The sequence below is a fragment of the Emericellopsis cladophorae genome, assembly GCF_022114955.1.
Source record: "Emericellopsis cladophorae strain MUM 19.33 chromosome Unknown NODE_2_length_1295279_cov_118_880017, whole genome shotgun sequence".
NCBI lineage: Eukaryota > Fungi > Ascomycota > Sordariomycetes > Hypocreales > Bionectriaceae > Emericellopsis > Emericellopsis cladophorae.
Window position 1 is genome coordinate 803,228 of NW_026250927.1, and position 20,446 is coordinate 823,673.

At 55.1% G+C, this 20,446-nt stretch overlaps 7 protein-coding genes across 7 annotated transcripts; 3 read left to right on the forward strand and 4 right to left on the reverse strand.

The window, feature by feature from the left end:
* Positions 1-58: 58 nt before the first annotated feature.
* J7T54_007007 (uncharacterized protein) lies at positions 59-1,150 on the reverse strand (the record flags this gene model as incomplete). The annotated part of the gene is made up of 3 exons (XM_051509757.1): positions 59-766; positions 814-999; positions 1,085-1,150. 3 exons carry the CDS (start codon positions 1,148-1,150, stop codon positions 59-61), a joined length of 960 nt encoding a protein of 319 aa, XP_051366221.1.
* A 766-nt stretch (positions 1,151-1,916) lies between these two features.
* Positions 1,917-6,535, forward strand: J7T54_007008 (uncharacterized protein; the record flags this gene model as incomplete). Its single annotated transcript, XM_051509768.1, has 11 exons — positions 1,917-1,970; positions 2,166-2,452; positions 2,535-2,668; positions 2,721-3,311; positions 3,497-4,257; positions 4,318-4,480; positions 4,533-4,977; positions 5,153-5,203; positions 5,255-5,319; positions 5,397-5,933; positions 6,195-6,535. The coding sequence occupies 11 exons, from the start codon at positions 1,917-1,919 to the stop codon at positions 6,533-6,535; spliced, it is 3,429 nt and encodes a 1,142-aa protein (XP_051366222.1).
* A 676-nt stretch (positions 6,536-7,211) lies between these two features.
* Positions 7,212-7,807, forward strand: J7T54_007009 (uncharacterized protein; the record flags this gene model as incomplete). Its single annotated transcript, XM_051509779.1, has 2 exons — positions 7,212-7,275; positions 7,341-7,807. The coding sequence occupies 2 exons, from the start codon at positions 7,212-7,214 to the stop codon at positions 7,805-7,807; spliced, it is 531 nt and encodes a 176-aa protein (XP_051366223.1).
* Positions 7,808-8,277: 470 nt separating this feature from the next.
* Positions 8,278-9,177, reverse strand: J7T54_007010 (uncharacterized protein; the record flags this gene model as incomplete). Its single annotated transcript, XM_051509790.1, has 3 exons — positions 8,278-8,509; positions 8,564-8,866; positions 8,918-9,177. 3 exons carry the CDS (start codon positions 9,175-9,177, stop codon positions 8,278-8,280), a joined length of 795 nt encoding a protein of 264 aa, XP_051366224.1.
* A 2,616-nt stretch (positions 9,178-11,793) lies between these two features.
* J7T54_007011 (uncharacterized protein) lies at positions 11,794-12,800 on the reverse strand (the record flags this gene model as incomplete). The annotated part of the gene is made up of 2 exons (XM_051509802.1): positions 11,794-11,861; positions 11,918-12,800. The coding sequence occupies 2 exons, from the start codon at positions 12,798-12,800 to the stop codon at positions 11,794-11,796; spliced, it is 951 nt and encodes a 316-aa protein (XP_051366225.1).
* Positions 12,801-18,021: 5,221 nt separating this feature from the next.
* Positions 18,022-18,782, reverse strand: J7T54_007012 (NADH dehydrogenase (ubiquinone) 1 alpha subcomplex subunit 8; the record flags this gene model as incomplete). The annotated part of the gene is made up of 4 exons (XM_051509813.1): positions 18,022-18,165; positions 18,233-18,365; positions 18,449-18,676; positions 18,763-18,782. The coding sequence occupies 4 exons, from the start codon at positions 18,780-18,782 to the stop codon at positions 18,022-18,024; spliced, it is 525 nt and encodes a 174-aa protein (XP_051366226.1).
* Positions 18,783-19,208: 426 nt separating this feature from the next.
* Positions 19,209-20,352, forward strand: J7T54_007013 (Nucleoporin-like protein; the record flags this gene model as incomplete). Its single annotated transcript, XM_051509824.1, has 3 exons — positions 19,209-19,500; positions 19,551-20,194; positions 20,239-20,352. 3 exons carry the CDS (start codon positions 19,209-19,211, stop codon positions 20,350-20,352), a joined length of 1,050 nt encoding a protein of 349 aa, XP_051366227.1.
* Positions 20,353-20,446: the final 94 nt, after the last annotated feature.

Consider the following 20,446-nt stretch of genomic DNA (forward strand, 5'->3'; position numbering starts at 1 on the left):
ATGCCAGGCGAAAGGCTAGAGCATGATCCGAGGGTCACCGATACCTTATCAACCTGCATCAATCCATATCGTATCCGATCACAGCCGCCAGATTCCGTCTCGTCTGGCCCAAGACATGACTCAAGAAGCCTAGTTTTGAGTACAAAGATATCAAGCTGGGATCGCCGCTCTCGACGCGCACCTTTTCACGGACATACACATCCTCCGCGTTTGGTGCATACTGCGGCTGTCGGGTTGCCTCGGAGCTACGCTGTCCACCATGGCCCCTCGAACCCGCCTCTGCGTAGCCGCTGACGTTGTACTTGAATACCGAGTCCATTTCGTCGTGCTCTAGGCGTCGAACAGTTCCGATGGCCAGGCCGAGCTTGGTCAAAGTGTGCACAGCTGCCTGGCATGGTTCGAGAGCGCGAATCAGCAAGACAATGCAGCTGTCCTGCAGACCGATATGGAAGCTAATGTTCGGAGCAAGGGGCGGAGAAAAGATCCCGGGAGGACATGATGATGTCGTCCACGACTGGTCGGGTGTTGTAAGCGGAGGCCCCTTGAGAAGAGCTGCAGACGCGGCAATGGATTCGGAGAGGAGAGTCAAAGTCTGCGCGAGAGACTTGGCGTCGGGCGGCTGCTTTGCCGAGAGGATGACGGAGAGCAAATCGAGTGATTCATTCAGGTGATTGTGCAGTTTGTCGAGGGCGGGGATGTGGATGGAGTGTTGCGGAGAGAGCTGGAGGTTGTGGGGAGGCATGGTTCGAAGTTGGAGGTTGAGGGTCTGCGATCGTTTAGCTCTTGCGATTCCCCAAGAGTCCGTCAACTTACGCCCTTGACGATACGAGTGCCCACGCGGGTAATTGTTCCCTTGACTTTCTCGCTTCGGGCGGTGCTCATGACGAGGGTGCTTCCGGGATCGACGGGCGCGAGGAGGGCGTAGCAATCCTCCAGGCCATGCTTGAGCTCTTTACAGACTCGCAGGGTCTCGGCGGTGATCCATCCCAGCTCGCGGGCCTTCAAGTCAATTAGCATCGTGCTCCTTCTGGTGATCCTGTGCGCTCGCTCGGCACTGTGGTGGACAATGGTTGGAAAGACGAACCTGCGTCTCGGCTTCTTTTAGCCTCAAGTCGGCGGGCGGGATAGGTGGCCAGACGTCGAGTGACATGCTGGGCTTTAGGTGATCTGGCCGTTTGAATGGCAGGCAGCCATGCCGGTGATCTTTCGCTGCTGCTGCTGCTGCGGTGAAGCAAGCTAAGTGGTTTGGAGCGCGAGCAAATACGTGGTGACGTTAAGGTTGGTGGGGACTGTGGGTAGCCGCCGCAGCAGGGCGCCCATCAATTGTCACCCCACAACAACCACCACTGGCAACTTCGCGCAATTGTGGTGTGCTCTCAATACCTATTGAGCTTGAGCGAACGATCAAACCTAGACATGCTTTACTTGCCATGTATACCTTCGCCGCGTGGCAAACCAGACTCGACGGCCACAAAGTACTCAGTGCACGTGGGCGGTGACTGCGCCTATCAGGAAGAGTCCACTCAAGGCAAGGTAGACATGTCAAGGCGAGCAGTCAAGACAAGCACTGCGGCTGCGCTACTCTTGCAGCCTGGCAATCATGCCGACAAGGCAAGCTTTCTTTCTCGTGCGGTCATGCCCGATCCTCACTCCGCGTCTGTCATCCTCAGCTTCGCTTCATCTTGATTGGCCATGCTGTAGAATGCCAGTGCTCAGCCGCCTGGACACACACTACGTGGGGTTCTGACTGGTCACAGCGGCTTGTACTGTTGGCTCTGAGCACAATACCTGTCAATGCCTGAGGATGGCTGCTACGCCTAGAGATGCTTTTATACCTGAGGATCGCGTACATCTGTCAAGCCGTGGACACAATCTTGTGTCGCGCGGTGTTCTAGTCTAGAAACGCCAACAACGACATGGCGAGCGACAAGCACTTCGGTCCTCGACTGCCGGTCCTCTTTGACTTCACCGTCCTCTTTGAGCAAAGTATTCTGTCATTGCTGCCAACAACTTTATTCGTACTGCTAACTCCATTGCGCATCATTTCTTTGGCGAAGACGAGGCATAAGGTCGCCCATGGAAAGCATTTGTACTCCAAAGAAGTAGGTATACTGCAACTAGGCAGTCTTCGTACTTCTGCAGGCTGACTTAGACCTGTCTACTAGGCAGCAATCTTCGTGTATGCCTTCCTTCAGATTATCCTTTTTGTCCTCTGGATAAAGGCCCCCGAGACAAAAGCAAGAACCTCCGTTGCGGAGCCAACAGTTGCAGTCATAGAAGCAGTCGTCATAGCCGTACTGTCCTATTTCGAGCATGTCAAATCCACGCGGCCATCTGTCCTCCTCAACGGGTATCTGGCCTTGACCATAATCCTTGACATTGCCCTCTCGCGAACCTTCTGGATCCGAGATGGCGCCAACGCCATCGCAGGCGTCTTCACCACGTCGTCGCTGTGCAAAGGAGCCCCCCAAGTCACCTCTCTTGGCTGACAGGACATGTTCGAAAGAAACATCGTCAGGAGTTATTAGCCGCAGCCTTTTCTGGTGGTTGAATGGGCTGTTCTACCGGGGCGCAAAACATCTCCTTGCCATTGACGATTTGGACAACATCAACCACAAGCTGAGTTCAGGGTCACTTCATGACAGACTGAGCGCCAGGTGGGAAAGCCGTAAGATCTCATGCCTTTTCAATCGGAAAGCAATGTTGACTAATTTGCACAGACTCTAAGGAGAGTTCCTTGGCCTTGCTATCATGTACCTACAAGTGGCAATTCGCTGCTGGCGTGATCCCGAGACTCTTCTACGCAGGGTTCAACTTTGCACAGTCTTTCCTCATTCGAGAAGTAATCACCTTCATCGGTATTTCTGATGGAGAATGGTCCAACCAGGTTGCCAGCGGTCTGATAGGGGCAACGGTCCTCATCTTTGTTGGCCGTGCTATTGCTGGTCTATGGTATAGACACACTGTGAACCAGATGGTGACCATGTACAGGGCCTCCCTAGTCTCGCTAATTTATCAAAAGACCCTTGAGCTGCAGACGACGAGCATCAAGGAAAACGCCCCGGTCACGCTCATGTCAACCGACGTTGAGCAATTGCTGGGGGTAACTGGCCTGCACGAGATCTGGGCTTGCTTCATCGAGCTCCCGGTCGGAATTTACATTTTATACCGTCAAGTCGGACTGCCGAGCTTGTTCATCTTGATCCCCACAATCGTCACAACTCTTCTAAGTGGCGCTCTGGCCCCGGCTATGGAACCAGCCCAGATGGCATGGAATGCAGCTGTTCAGGAGCGAATTGGACAGGCATCCGGTATGCTCCGTCAGATGAAAGGAGTCAAGGGAATGGGGCTCCCTGATTATTTCCAACAGGTGATTCGGAGCTTACGAGTTCGTGAGATCAAGATATCGAGAAGGGTGCGCTGGCTCCTCACTGGTCTCACCACACTGAGTATACGACTCCTTCTGCTCCTCAACTCAAGCGCTGACTGTGCCCAGGTAGCGTCTCGTGGGACGTCACGCCGCTGATTGTCATCCTGGCAGCGATCTATTGGACGAAGGCTGGGGAAGGATTGAGCATCACCGAGGCATTCACTTCGCTATCCATCATCTCCCTAGCAACGCAACCCATCATCATGATTATTGTGTCGTTGACGCAAGCCGCTGGCATATGCGGCTCGTTCATCCGGATTCAGACATTCTTAATGTTAAACAAGCATGCAGATCCCAGGTCCCCTGTGGCCCCTGAGACGAAGCGCCAGAAGGACAACCCGCCTGCGAAGGCACTCTTCCTAGGATCTCTAGAGATGGAGGATATAGTGGACAACGATAACTCACGCTTGCAAGCCACTGGGTCCGCAGTGAAGATCACTGACGCCTCGTTCAAGATCGGTGAAGGAACCACATTGCTGCGCGATATCAGTATAGAGGTCCAGCGAGAGACAGTTTCAATGATCATCAGTCGTGTCGGAGGCGGCAAGTCCTCACTGCTCAAAGCCATGGTCGGTGAGCTTGCCCCAGACAGAGGCGAGGTCAGATCAGCCTGGAAATCTTGCGCATATTGCGATCAAGCGCCTTGGCTACAGAATATCAGTACCAAAGACAACATGGTTGGACAAACTCCACTCGACGAGGTCTGGCTCTCGACAGTCATTTCAGCATGTGCATTGGACCGTGATCTGTCGTTTCTACCCAAGGGCGAGGATACTTTGGTGGGCTCAGGTGGTATCGCCTTGAGCGGCGGCCAGAAGCAGAGAATTGTAAGTGCCATGCCGCGTGCGACATCGACACGCCGTTCGTTTCATGGCTGACCAAGGCAGGCTCTGGCTCGCGCAGTGTACTCACGGAAGAATCTGGTCATTCTAGACGATGTCTTCAGCGGCCTGGATAACAAAACCTCCCGCACTGTTTTCAAACGGCTACTGGCCCCAGATGGCTTACTCCGGAAGAGCAAAGCAACTGTTGTTCTTTCCACAAGCAACCGTGAGTCTAAAAACTACAAGGTTGGGGAATGGGCCTTGCTGACCGAAACTAGCCGACTTGCTCGCTGCCGCTGACCACATCACCATGCTCGAAGGCCACATCGCTCGGAATCAGGTACCCTACGATTCTCTCAAGCCTTCTGATTGGGGCGCTCTTACGAATGGACCCGAGGCTCCTGAAGCAGATGAGAAGAAGGACGAAGCCGTAAAACGTATCGGACAGTTGGCGAGCGCTACGAAAGATATCCTTCAAGAGCACGATCTGACACGTCAAACTGGTGATTGGGAGTGCTGTATGATTTACTTCCGCTCACTCAGCTGGCGCTTTGCTGGCTTGTCTTTTGTCATGATCGCGGCCGCAGTTGGACTTGAGATTATGCCAAAGGTATGGCTCAAATTATGGACGGAGAAGGGTGCAGCGCCCCAAGACGCAGGCTACACTGCAGGCTACGTTGCATTCGCTGTGGCAGCCGTTCTCATTGGGGTCACCTCTCTTGGGTACGTATGACCAGGTAAAAGGTTAACCACGTCTGTCACTGACGTCTTGACAGGGTCTTCGTCATGGTGGGCTTTGAGAAATCGGCGAGCTCTCTTCACGAAACATTGTTGCGAACAGTGTGCCAGTTAGTTGTTACCGGTATGAAGATCGCTACATGAAGGCTGATACGTGAAGCGCACCTCTGTACTTCTTCACGACAACTGAGAGCGGCACAATACTGAACCGGTAGGCCCAGGGGCGCGTGTAGGCCAAACATCCTAGCTGACATCACCGTAGCTTCAGCCAGGACATGACTCTGATAGACCAGGTGCTTCCTTTCGCAGCCTACATGACAGCCATGCGTGAGTTGTTGAGCCTCACAAGTGTCTCAAACGCACTGACATACAACAAGTCTTGCTACGTGCTGTTGCTCAGACAGGTATCATTGCCTCTGGAGCTAATTATGTCGCAGCCGTCATCCCGTTCATCGCCATGGCCCTCTTCTTTTTTCAAAGGTACTACCTTCGCACCTCGCGACAAATGCGCTTCCTCGACCTCGAGATGAAAGCGCCCCTGTATACGCACTTCACAGAAACCGTCTCAGGCGTGGCCACCATTCGCGCATTTGGCTGGGCACGGCCATTCCAGGAGGCGAACACGCGCAAGCTCGATGTCTCGCAGAAGCCATACTATCTGATGATGTGCCTGCAGCTGTGGCTGCAGCTGGTTCTTGACATGTTCGTCGCCGGCTTGGCGGTCGTATTGGTAGCAGTTGCGCTCAAGGTCAGGAACTCGACTTCCCAGGGGGCTATCGCCCTGGCCATGGTCAATCTCCTGGACTTTGGAGAGACGCTGACCATCTTGATTGGTCAGTGGACTGAACTCGAGACCTCGCTTGGCGCCATTGCTCGATTGAAGCTGTTTGTCCAAGAAACGCCAAGCGAGGACAAAAATGAAGAAGTCGGCGGCACTTCGAGTGAGTGGCCTGTGCGAGGTGCCATCACTACCCAGGGGGTCACGTCGGCATACAGTGATGGTGGAAATTCTGTGCTGCACGAAATCTTTCTCAGCATTGCACCGGGACAAAAGGTCGCCATTTGCGGGAGGTCTGGAGGGTAAGCTGGCTGTGTGTGGCCATCAGCGCGGACATACGAGCTAGTACTTGGCAGTGGGAAGTCTTCACTGCTACAGTCAACTCTCCGCTTGCTGGAGCTGCAGCACGGTGCGATTAAAATAGACGGAGTCGACCTCTCCACTCTACCACGTCGACTTATCCGGTCTCACCTCGCCACTGTTCCGCAAGACCCCATTGAGATCACGGGCAGCGTTCGCGCCAACCTCGACCCAGAGACCCAGATACAGTGCGACGAGACCTTGGTGTCGGCTCTGCACAAGACCAATATCTGGCCTCTCGTGGAGGCCCGCGGCGGTTTGAATGCGGATATGGCTGAAATCCGCTTGTCCACCGGGCAGAAGCAGCTATTCTGCCTGGCACGCTGTCTGCTCTCGCGCAGCAAGGTCCTTCTGCTTGACGAACCTACGGGCAGCGTGGATCGTGAAGAGCGACATGGATATTAGGAAGGTGCTGGGGCATCATTTCGAGGGACGCACTGTCCTGGAGGTTGCCCATCGACTGGACGTTTTGAAAGATTACGACCTTGTGATTGTCATGAGCGAGGGGAAGATTCTGGAGGCTGGGAGGCCGGAGGTGCTGCTGGCGCAGGAGAGTGAGCTGCGGAGTCTTTGGGCTTCCCAGGGGTTGTGAACCCAATGGAACTGTATGTAGAAGATAGATCGGGATAAATCTCTGCTCTCCTTTCCCCAAGCCTTCACCTTCACATCACTGGCTCATGTGACCAAGGAACGTGTGTCGCAGCTTTGAAGGGCTGCCTTTAGCGAGTTTATGTGCTACCATTCTATGACATAGCGCAAGGGCCGATTGTCGGGCTGACCGCACTGGCAGCCGCAAGAAAAAGGCTGGAGAGAGTAGGATTGTGATGGACTCGGAGGCTGGACGTTGGGTTGAGGTTATCAGGTACGGAGTACCTACTAAAGATACCTTAGATTGGTACAGCCAAATGTGCACGTGACCCCACCCAGTCCACGCTCATGCCAAACTTTTGATCCAGATAAACAAGCCAAACCACCGCGCAGCCACAAGCAGGACTCATTGTTTGAACAAATGCTAGAGCGCTCATGATTTACTCAAACTAACTCAAGTCAACATACACACTTTTCCTCCCCCAATGTCGCCATGGCGCACTTGGAGCCCAATGCCAAGTCGGCCACTCATGACAAGCTACCGTGCATTCCCGAAGGTCAGTCAGTTCCATCGCTTGCGCAGGCATTTACCGTCCCTTTCAATGCCCGCTCACAAGAATAGGCTATCGAGTACGCAAACGCCCTTTGACGCGTTCCCAGCCGCCCTCCTCGGCCAACGCGCGCATCATCTACATGAGCACGCGAACACCCTTCATGGCTACCATCACACGCATTCGGAAAACCCTCCTCCACTCCCCGTCACAAGCCCGCTCGGCACCCAAGAACGCCAGCCTGGAGAGCAGGATAGCGTACCTCGAGAAGAACGTGGACGAGGGCCAGGAGCAGCGCAGCGTCACCGTGGTGGGCACGGGGCGGGCGATAGAGAAAGTTGTGGGTGTGGCAGGGTGGTTTGACGACGAACCTCAGTTTGGTGTTGAGATGAGGACCAAGAGTATTGGAGCTGTGGACGACATTGTTCCTGGGCCAGATGAAAACGACGATAACGACGACAATGACGGAGGCATAGAGGAGGAGAGCAGCAGGGTGAGGAGAGTGAGCGCCCTCGAGGTGACGATCACGCTCAGGTAAGCTGCTTGGTTCGGTCCGAGAGGCTCTGCGCGCGGCAGCGCGGCAGAAAGGTACCAAGGGATGGATAATAACATGCAGCGGTAAGCAGCTCAGGTCATGCAACACGGACATGGGGACCTGCTGACAATGAATCACCAAAGGCACGGGGCACGCGATGGCTGGCGTCATCATAGCCTTCATTAATCATCAAACACAACGCAACCGAAATCGCACACACCGTCCCCCTTCCCAAAACGCCGGTCCATGCTTGCGCGCCTGCCTGTCTGCTCAGGCATGCATCCCAAAACAGCAAAAGAAAAAGAAAACTCCGTCAGCGACGAAAGGCCGGTCTGTGGGTTCTGTCCCCCCAGACCAGTCACGCGACCTCCCCATGCTTATGCCCAAAGAACCATTGCGCCTAAAGTCCGTGGCCAACCCAGTGCAGTACAAAGGAGAGGAGCGGAAGAGGAGAGAAGAGAAGATTGTCCGTCTCACGCCACGCGGTATGCGTCGATGATCAGTTCCTCCGCCTTCCAGACGCCACTGGCGACCCACAGTCCGCAGTTGACAATCTCGGCGTATCGCTTGTCGGCCGTCTTGATGGTGAGGAACATGCGGAAGCCATACTTGCGCGGGTCGATGGTGTTGGCCGAGCGCGTGCTGAGCAGGGCATCGAGGATATCGCAGGGTCCCGAGAGAGAGCCACGGGTGCGCATCTCCAGGCTGTTGACGGGTCAGTCAGTCAAAGTAGACATGGAGAGAGGGACTTGGACGTACGTGGCTGGTGGCTCATCTGTGGTCTGCATGATAAAGGCGCCCTCGACGATGCGGATCGGACGGAACCCCCTGGCTTGGCCGAGGTCGTAGCCTCCCGCCATGACCTTGCCGTGACCAAAGGACCCGGACCAGGAACCCGAGGAGACGGCCGTGATCTCCTTGTGGGCGCGGCCTTGCACCTGCGACGGCTCATTCTTCAGAGCGACTGCGACGCGAAAGTCAAACTCGAGCGTCGGCGTCGGGAAGGCGACATTGGGGCAGGGGAAGTGGTCGAGTGCGCGGCGGCAGGTTTCGTCTACCGTTCTGCCCGTTGTGTCAGCAACGAGACTACCCGGAACACACGTTTCAACATACTTGCCCAACGGACATGGCTCGCCTTCTCCTTCGCCGCGAAACGGCAATGCTGGCAACAAGTGGCTCATGTCGAACTGTTCACTGCTGTTGGCCCCGTCATCAGCCGGTCCCCAGACGCCATCCGCCGACTCTGCCGTGGTTTGTCTCGTCAGCGTGGGCAGTGTTGTCGTCGTTGCTGAGGCTGGCTGTGGGTGGTGTCCTTGTACCGAGGTCGAGTGTAGGCTCGTGGCGGCTGCGGCGACAGCGGCGCGAGCCGCCATTGTGCAGGGTCTCTTTCTGATGCTATCGCCGCTGCTGGTGGGCGGTCCAAGATGTAGATTGACTGGTGGGGGCGAGATGCGTTTACCGAGACATGAGTCCTGCACGTGTTGCTGTTCGACAAAGACCGTGCTGCTCATCCTGCGAGTTGCGCTGCTCCTTATTCTTCCTCGAATCTGGTATGCCTGCGAGAGAAATAGCAAAGCAGGCAGGCAGGGTTAGAAGAGGTGTGATGCGATGGCAGTTGAGATTGGTAGTGGGTGTTGTCGGCAATTAATAATGGCGGATACGGCCTAAACTACCAGGCACAGCACAGATATTGGATATGGCTGAACGTAGCCGTGGTCGGAGTCGGGATAATGCCCGAATTGCTCTTATGGTCCGGGCTCTTGTATCGTAGCAAGGAGAACAATGTGAAGAAGAGGATGACAGCTGCGAGAATGGATGAATGTATTCAATGTCTCTTGACGCAAAGAGCCCCGCGCGAGAGACCGAGAGCCAACGTTATATGGCAGACTGAGAGGTCCAGTCAGGCGGTGGACTGATTTCAAATCGCACGGTGACCTGATGGAAGCAAGCAGCAGTGAGAGACGGCTCCAGCGGTCTCGGGGGCGGCTTTCCAGTGGGTGGACAGTGGGCATACTTGGAGGCCGGGCCTTTCTCCACCAGAAGATAATAGCACCTCGGTCCAAATCTCGCTGGTCATCATCGCCAGCACGTCCGTGCGTATAATCCCATCAATCGACGAGCTGAGTCGAGCCTCGAAGCTTCCGGATCGTACTATTAAGCAGGAGGCAGTCGCAAACAATCGTGGACAGTCGTTGGGTGAGATACTATTTGTTAGACTCGACTCGCTGCATCGGCCACTGAGACGGGCGGGCCCGCCTCCAGCTGGTCATGGAGGTTTCGCAATACTATTTCCGCACCACCATCCCAATTCCCATTGACAGCTCAACCTGTCCGTCAGGCCATCGCCGATGTCTCGATAGCATCTGCCTGGTCTCTGCCTTCTTGCGGCCATCCGCCAGCAGACCTTTCATCAGCTCGTGGCGGACACAATCTCGGGCCAGTGCTGGCGGAAGCGTGAGCGAGCGACATGCGGAGCGGTGTGCTCACCTGGTTGTCTGAACTTTGCTTGGCTTGTTGGCCATCCGGATCGGCGGAACGCCACGGACAGACACGCTTGGTCATGTTCACTAATAATGACGATCAACTCAATTCGCAGGTATCCGTACACGGTACTCTGTACAAAACGCCGAACCAGTAAAGCCACGGGGCTGGTGCGTAATTCCGGCGCCATGCAGCCGTGGGTGGGATTTCCCGAGAACTTCCCGTCGACAAGACAGCGGTTTCACCAGATCTGGCTGGACGAAATGCTATTTCCCCATCATCCAGTGCTTTCCTGCCAGTCCATCCACCCGTCCATGGGAAAAGCCCATCATCACAGCCCAGCTCCAGTCCTCGTCCCTTCCCCATCACGAGGCAAGCTAAAACGCATCTTCTCCAATCGGTGCCACAACCACGCCCGACAACCCGAGCATCCTCCGTCTCGAAATACCGTCTCAGCCCCCAGCCACGTTCCCACCAGCTCTGGTCTTCAGACCCGTACCGCGGCGTGGCCAACACTAGCAGTACGTAGTATGTATTATGCGTAGAGTCAATCAATCAGTCAACATGGACTCCGTCATTGCCGCGTCTCGTATCCACACAGGCGGAGGCTTTGCAGGAGCAGGACCAGCGAAGCCCGTGTCCGCGCCTTCGGCGGCATCATCTGCGGTCCGCACCCGACTCGCTATCCGCGCGGTGGCGCGGCTAGTATTCATTGGTCATTGGTAAGCGGGGATTCCCGAGCGACGCTATTGACCCTCCGGCTTATGAAGGGAGGTTGATTGCAGTCTATGATCACTTGACATGGTATTTTCTTCTGACATTTAATACCTGTGTGTTGTGTTCCGATTCCAAGGCTAGGACAAGCATGCGATGTCGGAAGTGGCAATATGAGTTGAGAATTCTGCGCGTCCGCGCCACCAACTAACTCCCTTCAGCCACAGACATCAAATGATACCACAACTTCGTTTACTCAATTGAAATCTTTCAAATTCATCGCTCTAGCGTACCAACACCCAACCTTGGTTTACACAACAGCAACAGGAGCTGAGGTACCTGCCCTCTAGCCACGCAAGTTGAAGATGCATACCCATGGTCACATGCTCCCTTCTTCAAGTTGTTCCGTCGTGTTATGACCATGAAGCCATCACCATGCGTGAGACAAGGAATGCATGAAATGATACCCCCAGAAAGGGGCAAAAAGATTGTCTTGCTCCAACGGCAAGCAAAAGTGAAATGGTTAAGTACGACTGGCATAACGTACAACTGAAGAAGTGAAGAAGAATGTTTCGTGTTGCCTTTCTTTTCTCTCTTGAGCATCCTCGGATACAATCCCTACGGTCTTGCTCTGCACACACAAGGAGGACGCCCATCTCGACCATCCCAGCAGCAAAAATGAATAGAAGAGAACAGTGCCAAATGGCGTGCTGGGTGGGTTGTCGTCTCATCACCAATGGGCCTCCACCTTTTGTTTCTTCTCCCACGTTGGGAGAGGTCCAGATGTCTAGTGCTTAGACATTGGTAGTGGCCATGCCGATTGGCTCGAGCACGTTCTCAGCGTATTGACCACCGTAGTTGCCTGTGAACTTTTGTTAGCATATTTCCATTTCTTTCGCATCAAACGGGCCAACGTACCAGGGGGGTCGTAGTTGCAGACAGTGTACAACGAAGGGTACTGCAGGACAGTACCAGCGGGGCAGCTCGCCGTGTAGCAGCCAACCTTGGTGGTCGACTTCCAGACGACCTGGGTGAAGTGGCCCCATGCGGTGAGAGGCGAGCTCGCGGGAGGGTCGTCCATGCCATAGAATGTCCAGGCGTTCACCTCGCCGTTGTACCACTGCTCGGTGACGGCACTGGCGCCCATCTCGTTCACGAGGCCGTCCAGGCCAGACGTGGTTCCCCACGAGGCCAGGTTCTGGCCGTAGCCACCGGAGCCCTGGTCCATGTCATGCGCAAAGACGCAACCCTCGGCAATGGTCTTGGCGTAGCCAGCAAGAGTCGAGTCCCACGAGAGGTCAGGCGCCGAATGGTTGCTGCGGTGGATGTTGTGGTGCTTGAGCATCACGCCCTCGTAGCTGTCCGTGTCCGTGTCAGGCTCCTCGGGCGCAGGCGCGGGCGCGGGCGCAGTAGTAGGCTCGGGTTCAGGGACAGGCTCAGGCTCAGGCTCAACCGTGGTGGTCTCGGGTTGAGGCTCAGGCTCAGGCTGGGGCTCGACACTGGGCTCGGGCACGACAACAGTTGTGATGACCGGGGCCGCAGGCTGAGGCTGGGGCTTTTTCTTGGGAATATATTGGGTCTTCTCCTGAGGCACGACCGTGGGCTCGACAACTTCGACCGAGGTCGTCGATGTGGGCACCTCGTAAAAGGCAGCAGCAGGCTCTTGGCCAGCGGTGACAGTGACAGTGACGACCTCGACGACCCAGTCGGTCTCCATGGCGCGCTTGTCCAGGGGCGCACGGATGGGGCTAGCCACAGCCAGCGCAGCGCCAGTGGCGGCGAGAAACATGGAAGCCTTCATCGTGTTGGAGTGATTGCTTTTCGCGTTGATTTTTGAGTGTGTCTGGGTTATCCAAAGGCTCGTTTGTCTGTATAAGTAGGGTGTCAGTGAGGCTTTCTACGTCATGCAGTGCATGAGATTCAGGGTCGTCAAAAACGTGGTTGATCGGAATGGGGACATATTCCAGGTGGCTGGTATCCTCTGTTTCAGTCGGAGGCACTGCTTTCAGCTAAAAATGTGATGCGTGTTGGGTAAGTCCAACGCTTTCAGTCCATGAGAGTTGTGGAATGCTGTTTAGACAGGAATGTGGTATGAGACATGGTCTCAGTCCAGGGGCGGAAACCCCGTGTAGACTCGACGAGGGGCTCAATCCGGGGTAGCAAGTTGTTCTGGACTCCCAAAAGTTTGTTTGCGTTCGAGAGCGTTCCTGACTGATGGTTTCCTGATGAAAAATAAGAGAATTGACGGCCGCGCTTGCGGAGTGAGCAGACGACGCAAGGGGGGTTATGGTAGCAGGCGAAACATTGTCGCCTGTTTCTACCACCACGCGAAACACACTGATGGACAAACAACGAATGGAGATACGTACAATCGTCTTCGATCTATTGAGCAGTTTGTTTTTTGGACGTTTCAGAACCAGCTGGGGCAGCACTGCTGACGTTTGGCGGGCTAGTTGATACTTCCTTCAAGGAGAGAGCCGTGAGTGTCGTAAGAGAATCAAGAGTCGACAATGGACCTTGCTGCTTGCTACCGCCTGCGGAAGAGTTGAATGCTGCTGCAACAAAGAGGGTTCTTGAGCGATGGACCACAGGTCTCTTTTCTACTTGCGTGACACGTTGGTGGGTTGAGGGAGTGTGTGGGTGGTCCGAGGACAAGAAGGCGCGGCGGTTTGGGAAAAAGGAGCGTAATGGGTCAGTGGACGACGCCAAAGACCAGAAAGGAGCGTGTTAGCCGGCGGGTAAGGAGTGGAAGAAGAGAAAAAGTGAGGTCGGAGCGATACCAGCGACTCTTTAGACTCTGTGGGAGGAGGGTGAGAGAGCGGATCAGCGAGAGGCGGGTGGGAGAGGAAGTGCATGCGTTAAAAACGATCGACTGGACTGGGGTGCCGAGATCAAGGACTCGGCTTCAAACGAGAGACTGCAGGGGGTCGTTGATGAAGGACAGTGGAATGGGTGCCCAGAGATTGCTCGAGGGGATGGACAAAGGGGCATGTCCAGGCATCGAGATTGCTAGGGCCGGCGCTTGTCTTCAGAGGACACACCCCTCCTGCGGCGGTCAGCAGCCGCCAAAAGCCACCATCTGTCGGCGCCACTGCAGGGGGTAGCGGGGGTGTTACTCTAGCGTGCACTAACAGACCCCTCCGCCTCAAACAAGCACGACGAGGCGGCCTGTTACAGATTTCGAGCCAGCTCTCCCGTGCCGCTCAGTCCTCAACAGACATCAGAGGGTCCTTGACGAGAACAAGATTTTGTAGAAACCCCAGCTCGCACACCACCTTTACAAGTGCATTGAATGTGCCGACAGAGCACGTCCGCAACTCGCTTGCCGGTTACATATAGATGAAGATCGCCAGCCAGGCCTCCTATCCGCACAATTGACCTCTGGCCTGTGTGTGAGCCAGCGACGGACCACGTTCACGCTTGTGTCGCTGGCAGATTGCTAACTAAGCAGGCCTCTAGCTCAGAACTGCGTTTAAATGCTCCAGCGATGCACTACAATGTTGGAATTAGCTTGCTTGTGCAATGAAGCGCCAGCAGAGGTCGGGCCACCATCGATGCCGGCCCCCCAGCGCTAAGCAGTATGTAAGCACTGGACAGGAGGATTTCTTTCCACCAGATGCACCAACGAGGGGTGCCGCGTGCCTTGCAGATGGCGCCCACCACTACGTGCGATCCCAGCTTCCGAAACTTGGGGAGCCAACGAATGCGCGGCGGCTCCATTAAACAAGCTCGGTCCACTGGGTCCCTCATGTCCGCGGGCGACTCTGAAACGGCGCCAATCTCGAGGTCAAGCTGCACGAATGCGCCTGCGAAATGAACAGAGAGTCGAGGCCTCCGAGTGAGTGAGTTAATTACCGTAGGTATGGAATTGCTTAGGAAGGAGTGCGTACGTATACATCATCAACGGCGTTAATCTCATCAAAACGCAAGTAAAGCGTCGAAAAACAGAATCATCCTTCAGCATGAGACATGAGACAAACTACTGTCAGCGTGAGGCAGCCTGGCGGCTGACTGTGCACTACCGACGTAGCGTTCCATGGCCGCATATTGAAGGCAATCGATAGTTGGAATCCGGGTGTGAGCAGCTTCCCTAGGCGCGATCCCTGTGTGCATCCGCCAAGAACGATGTTTCTCTCCAGGAGTCTCGGAGGACGGCACTGGGGCTAATAGAAGCTCAAGGTCACCACCCCGCATTCCAACAGCTAGGCGAAGACAGACACTGCTCCTCAAACTACATGTATATATATATAGGCACTATGTACTCCGTAGGCCACGCATGCATTGTCCCTAGAATACCATTCCAAGCTGTGGCAGCGGGTGCATTGTTCGTTGGCAATTTGTATATCGATGCTTGCGTTTTCGACTGTTCGTGCACCAGGACCTAGGGTGGCTGTCCAACAGAAGAAACCAGGTTTCGAGTTGCCAGCGCCCTTTGTCCTACCTACCCCACGGTACCCAGCACTAGCAGCAGTCTAGCCCAGCTCCGCGTGTCGTACCACTGCTCTGTGGCTGTTTCATCAATCGTCTTTTTAATAAATACCCTCATGCATAGTTCCGAGAAGTTATCTTCAAGTGGGCCATATGTGCCTTGGAGTTGCTATCGTGCCGTTTCTGCACGGTTGACAACGTGACAAAGACCAGACCACGCACGCACTATGGATACACGTTGTCCTGGATGTCTACAGGAATTGTGAAGTACCCGCCTCTAATGCCTGTCGTGCCACATCGTTTGCCGGGACCACGAGGGCTCGGTTCACCACGATCCACAGGTCTAGATTCTGGATGTGAGTACGGAGGTAGACTTGCAAATGCTGACAGCCCAAGCGCCATCTAATCGCCACCATAAATCTGTCTCACCATGCGACATCGAGACGCCTCACTGGCCGCTCTCGGCCTTCAGCGCAAACAAAAATAATAATAATAATAAGTGAGACATGACTGCTGGTGCAGCTCATCCTTGCTCTTTCTTTCAATTCTTGAGGAACCCAGGTGGCCTGGAAGAAGGCCTGGTAGCTGGTCAACCAAGTCTGACCAGCGTCGATAGAAAATCTCTGAGGGCAGCAAATGCGGGATCGTTGTGTTGTTACCCCCCTGGCTTTGAAACAATTGCGGGTACGTACTGCGACACTGGCCGGCGCTGACTGGACGGGACGGGACTGGAGCCGCATCGCTTCGTGCACACCCTGAAGGAACAAACCCCCTTGACCAACCCTATGATCCTCATCAAACGCTCGCAGGCCATGACGTCGTAAATCGCGCTTTCTATGACTGATGAAAGCAAATCGGGCTGATCCAGTAATTTCTTTGTTTGACAACTTACAAGATGGCACTGCAATCCCATTGTTGAGAATTGCGAGGACCAGTCACTCGGGCTCCTCAAGAAGAACTTGGGCAAGCTTTCAAGGGCCTGGTGCCAACCCCAGTCTGCCAACCCCTATGCGGACGTCGCTCGTGTGACCCAAGAAGGATGCAATAGCGAGGCTCTCACGAAATCGAATGCGCTTGCCGGTAATTAGGAACAAGGCGCACCCATGGTCGAATTCCTTGCGGCCGTTCGTGTTGCCAGTACGCCTGGCATTGGATACAAAGCGAGAAACTTGAGCTGGTGTTGTCAGCCGCCATTGTCAGGTTAGATTAACGAGTCATGCCTAACGCTCAGCAGTCGACAGCACTCTGGGTTGCGCAGTCTAACCTATCCGCATGACTCTCGCCCGAGGACATATATGCTGATATGCCCAGCCTTGTTCATTTGCGCGTATGCCACGAGCGACTAGCCCGTCCGATGGCACATGCTAACCCGTGTGCGCTACCAGTGCCCTATGCTACGATCCTGTGTGTGATGCCGGATGACATTCAGGCCTTTCCGAGGCCTTGATAGCAGTACGCTTTGTTACGTCGCCTTCCCCGCGGTGCCAGCTGATGGGGATGTCGTCTTCCGCCTCCGCTGGAGCAGGAAAGTGTGGGAACACGTAAAATTAGTGAATGTGACGACCCCAGCATGGCCAGGAGCCTACACGTACAGACTAGGGGGTCCGGATTTCTCGGCATGGGGAAGCGACTCATGCTTCAGCATCCTCACATCTTCCATAATATCCTTGTCCCGCCCCTTCCGCTCCCGGCCAGCATGCGGCAGTCATAGAAGAGGGCTCGTCATGATAGTGAGCACATCACGGAACAGCCTCGCGTGTGTGTCCAGCAACCAGAGAAGAACGTGTCGTTTGCTAGTGGCTTTGTGGCTTTCGGTTCCATCATAGAGGGGTGGTTGAGCGTGCCGTTCTTGTAGATCAGAATGGTAAACCTAGATACCATTGTCGAAAGTCTTCGTAAGTAACGGCACCTATGGATGAGATGGCGTGGGCACTGACGCTATACTGATTCCTTTCTTCTTCCCCATTAAACAGAACTGAGTGTTCTTCTGCGTTGCGGGTCAACATGCTTTTGGGAACTTTGAAGGGGTGTTTTGTATCATAATAATGCTCAGGATCATCAGTCAGCCGTCAACACTATCTGGTCAGATAAGAGGTACCTGTGCATTGTGTTGGACGCGTGCGCTGCGACGGACCAACATAAGCACAGCAAATAATGAGAACAATGGTGCCGCTCTCAAGGCATTGTTTATTCTGTCGTTCGCAAATTAGCGATGCCTTCGGTGCCCCGTTCTGGGAGTTGCAGGGTAGCCTCAAACTGAAAGGTGCTAACTAGGGGAACACAAATCATGTCGATTGGCAGACGTAGGAATCTCCAAGGTTCCCGGAAAGTGGCAGTGGAAATGTATATCAAGTCAATTCTGTAACTCGCGGATGGCACACCATGTTCACAAGTTGCGAATCACAAACGTTGATAGTCACGGTCCTCACCGATACGAAGCCGGTCCGTGCAATGAGCCAATGGTGCGATAAAGTAAGTCAAGACAAATGAATCGTTGATCGGAGCACTTCTCGCTCAACTATACACTGTACCAACAAGTGATCCAACATGAACCCTCCCTCATCCCATGCTCGCTCGCCCACCCTGGCCCTGGCTTATTGCTTGGCCTCCTCGCTCTGGCCGGGGACAAAAGGCTTGCCCTCGACGGCGCGGAACTTGCGATCCGACATGATCATCTGCGGTCGTTGCTCGACGGGAGTGACGTTGTCAGGCTGGTTGGGGACGACCTTCTTCAGGTTCTGCGACTGGTGGTTAGCAACGGCTTCCCGGTCGCCGGCAGGCAGCGCAGAGGAGGGAAAACCCTACCAGCTTCTCGAAGGCGCAGCGGTTCAGCTTCCACTCAAAGGGGCGGCACTGCCAGAGCTGCTGGTTGTGGTTGTCGAGGCACTTCCAGTGGTTGGTGAATTGCTCGAGGCAGCTCTTGTTGAGGTCGTCAATCCTGCGCTGGTCAGCCTCGCGGTCCATCTGTGCCACTTTTGTCTTTTCATGACGCATCCGCATGGTCATTTAGGGAGAACGTACACGCTGGACGCGCAGCGAGTCACCCGACGACCCTCCTTCATGCAGTCAAACTCGCCGCGACCGGGGTTCTCGTTCTTGCATTGCATGTAGTCATCGTTGTAGTCCTGGCAGCGGTTGCCGATGAAGAAGGAGGCCGAGAGGAGGGGGGCGGATGTCGCGCCAATCTCCTGGACTTTCGGCACGGAGTCGGGGAGGGGGGTCGTGTCGATGAGGTTTTCCTGGTTGAAGCTGCCCGCCCCGTTAGTCTCTGGCCATTGTGCGTGCTGCTCCCCGACGCCGCCGTCGCCGGGGCGGCCGGGAGTTGTCAAACGTACAAGGGCTTTCGTGTCGACATGTTGGGCGACTGTGTGCGGCCGTGGGCTACAGGCTGCGTGGTGTGATGCGTTATGTCGTGAAGACGAGCCTTTGGGATGATTTGAGGTGAGGTTGGAATTGACTCGTTGTGATTGGCTGCTGGGTGGGGGCGAGGCTGGCCGCGGTGCTTGGGCGGCTGAGGTGCCGCTGGCTGCAGCTTTGTTGGACTTTGTTTTCGCGTAAGGCACAGAAGGTAGCTGCATCGCGAAGCGCAAAGAGCATGCCAATTTGACCTCACTTTCTGCATCATGCACCGACAAGCTTGAATCCCCAGCAGCGAACCGCATAGGACGATTTTGGATTAATCGACCGCATTCTGAAGAGACCACCCGTCCGATACACGCAGAGCTTGCAGGCGTAGACACATTTCTGCTTCATCACGCGATTCGCTTGCAACGACAGCGAAATGTCATTCTTCGGGCAGGCTAAGCCTGCTGGAGGCAGTATCTTCGGACAGACGCAGACCGCTCAGACATCCCAACCGCAGCAGGGAGGTGGACTTTTCGGCCAGTCGACTGCCAACCAGCAACCACAACAGCAGCCCCAGCAGCAACAGCAACAGCAACAGCAGCAGCCCCAGCAGAATGCTTTTGGAAACACCATGAGCCAGTCACAGCAGACGCCGCAGATGCCTGCGTTAGCACAGTCACAAGCCCAGTTGGCAGGCTCTTTATGGGAACCGGGCCAGGATACACACCGTATGCAACCCCGGCATGGCCTTCCACTTGCGCATAGCTGACGTTGCTAGATTCCAAATCGATTCTCGACCAGATGAAGGACGTGACAGACAAATGGGACCCTGCGAACCCCAGCTGTGTGTTCAAGCACTACTTCTACAACAAAGTCGACCCATCGCATATCCCGTTCTACAAGCCCTCTGCGCACGAAGACCCTCGCGGGTGGGAAGAGGCCCTCCAGAACAAGCCAGCCCCGGGGTACATGCCGGTTCTTTGCTCGGGCTATGAGTCCCTCGCAGACCGTCTTAAGACTCAGAAGCGCGCCATCACAGAGTTCAACACCCGGTTGCATCAGATCAATGCCAGTCTGGGTGCGATTCTGGAGCGACACGAGCTGCAGACTGAGGTTCGCGCGTTGGCAGCAAAGAGGCGGTCTGCGGCACTGGCGGAGCGGAGCCTGGCTCTCGCTGCTAAAGTGCAAGTTTTGCGAAACAGGGGCTACGCACTCAGTGCTGATGAGGACGAGCTCACGAGGAGGCTGGAGACTCTCGAGAGGGCAGTGCAAGATCCAGCTGTGGGCGCGAGAGAGGAAGAGCTATGGAGCAGGTTGATCGTCTTGCGAGGGCATGCAGATGCGCTGATGAGGGAAAAGGAGAAGCCCTCTGCGGATGGCGCGAATGGGTTGGATGAGGAAACCGAGGCGCAGGCCAAGAAGGTAAGTGACTTTGTGCTGACGCTGCACGATCCACAGGCTAACAGACTTTTAAGGTGCTCGAAGACTACGAGAAGCAACTGCAGCATCTCAAGAAGGAAACCGAGGCATTGGTAGAGGACTACATGGCATGGGAGCAGAGCCGTAACCCGGCAAGGTAGCACGGGCACATGTCGCGATAGCTGTAATCTTTTTGGAGTTGGGTCCAGGTTCAGACATCCACGGCCTGTCGGAGTTTTCGTCTGGGTGGATAGA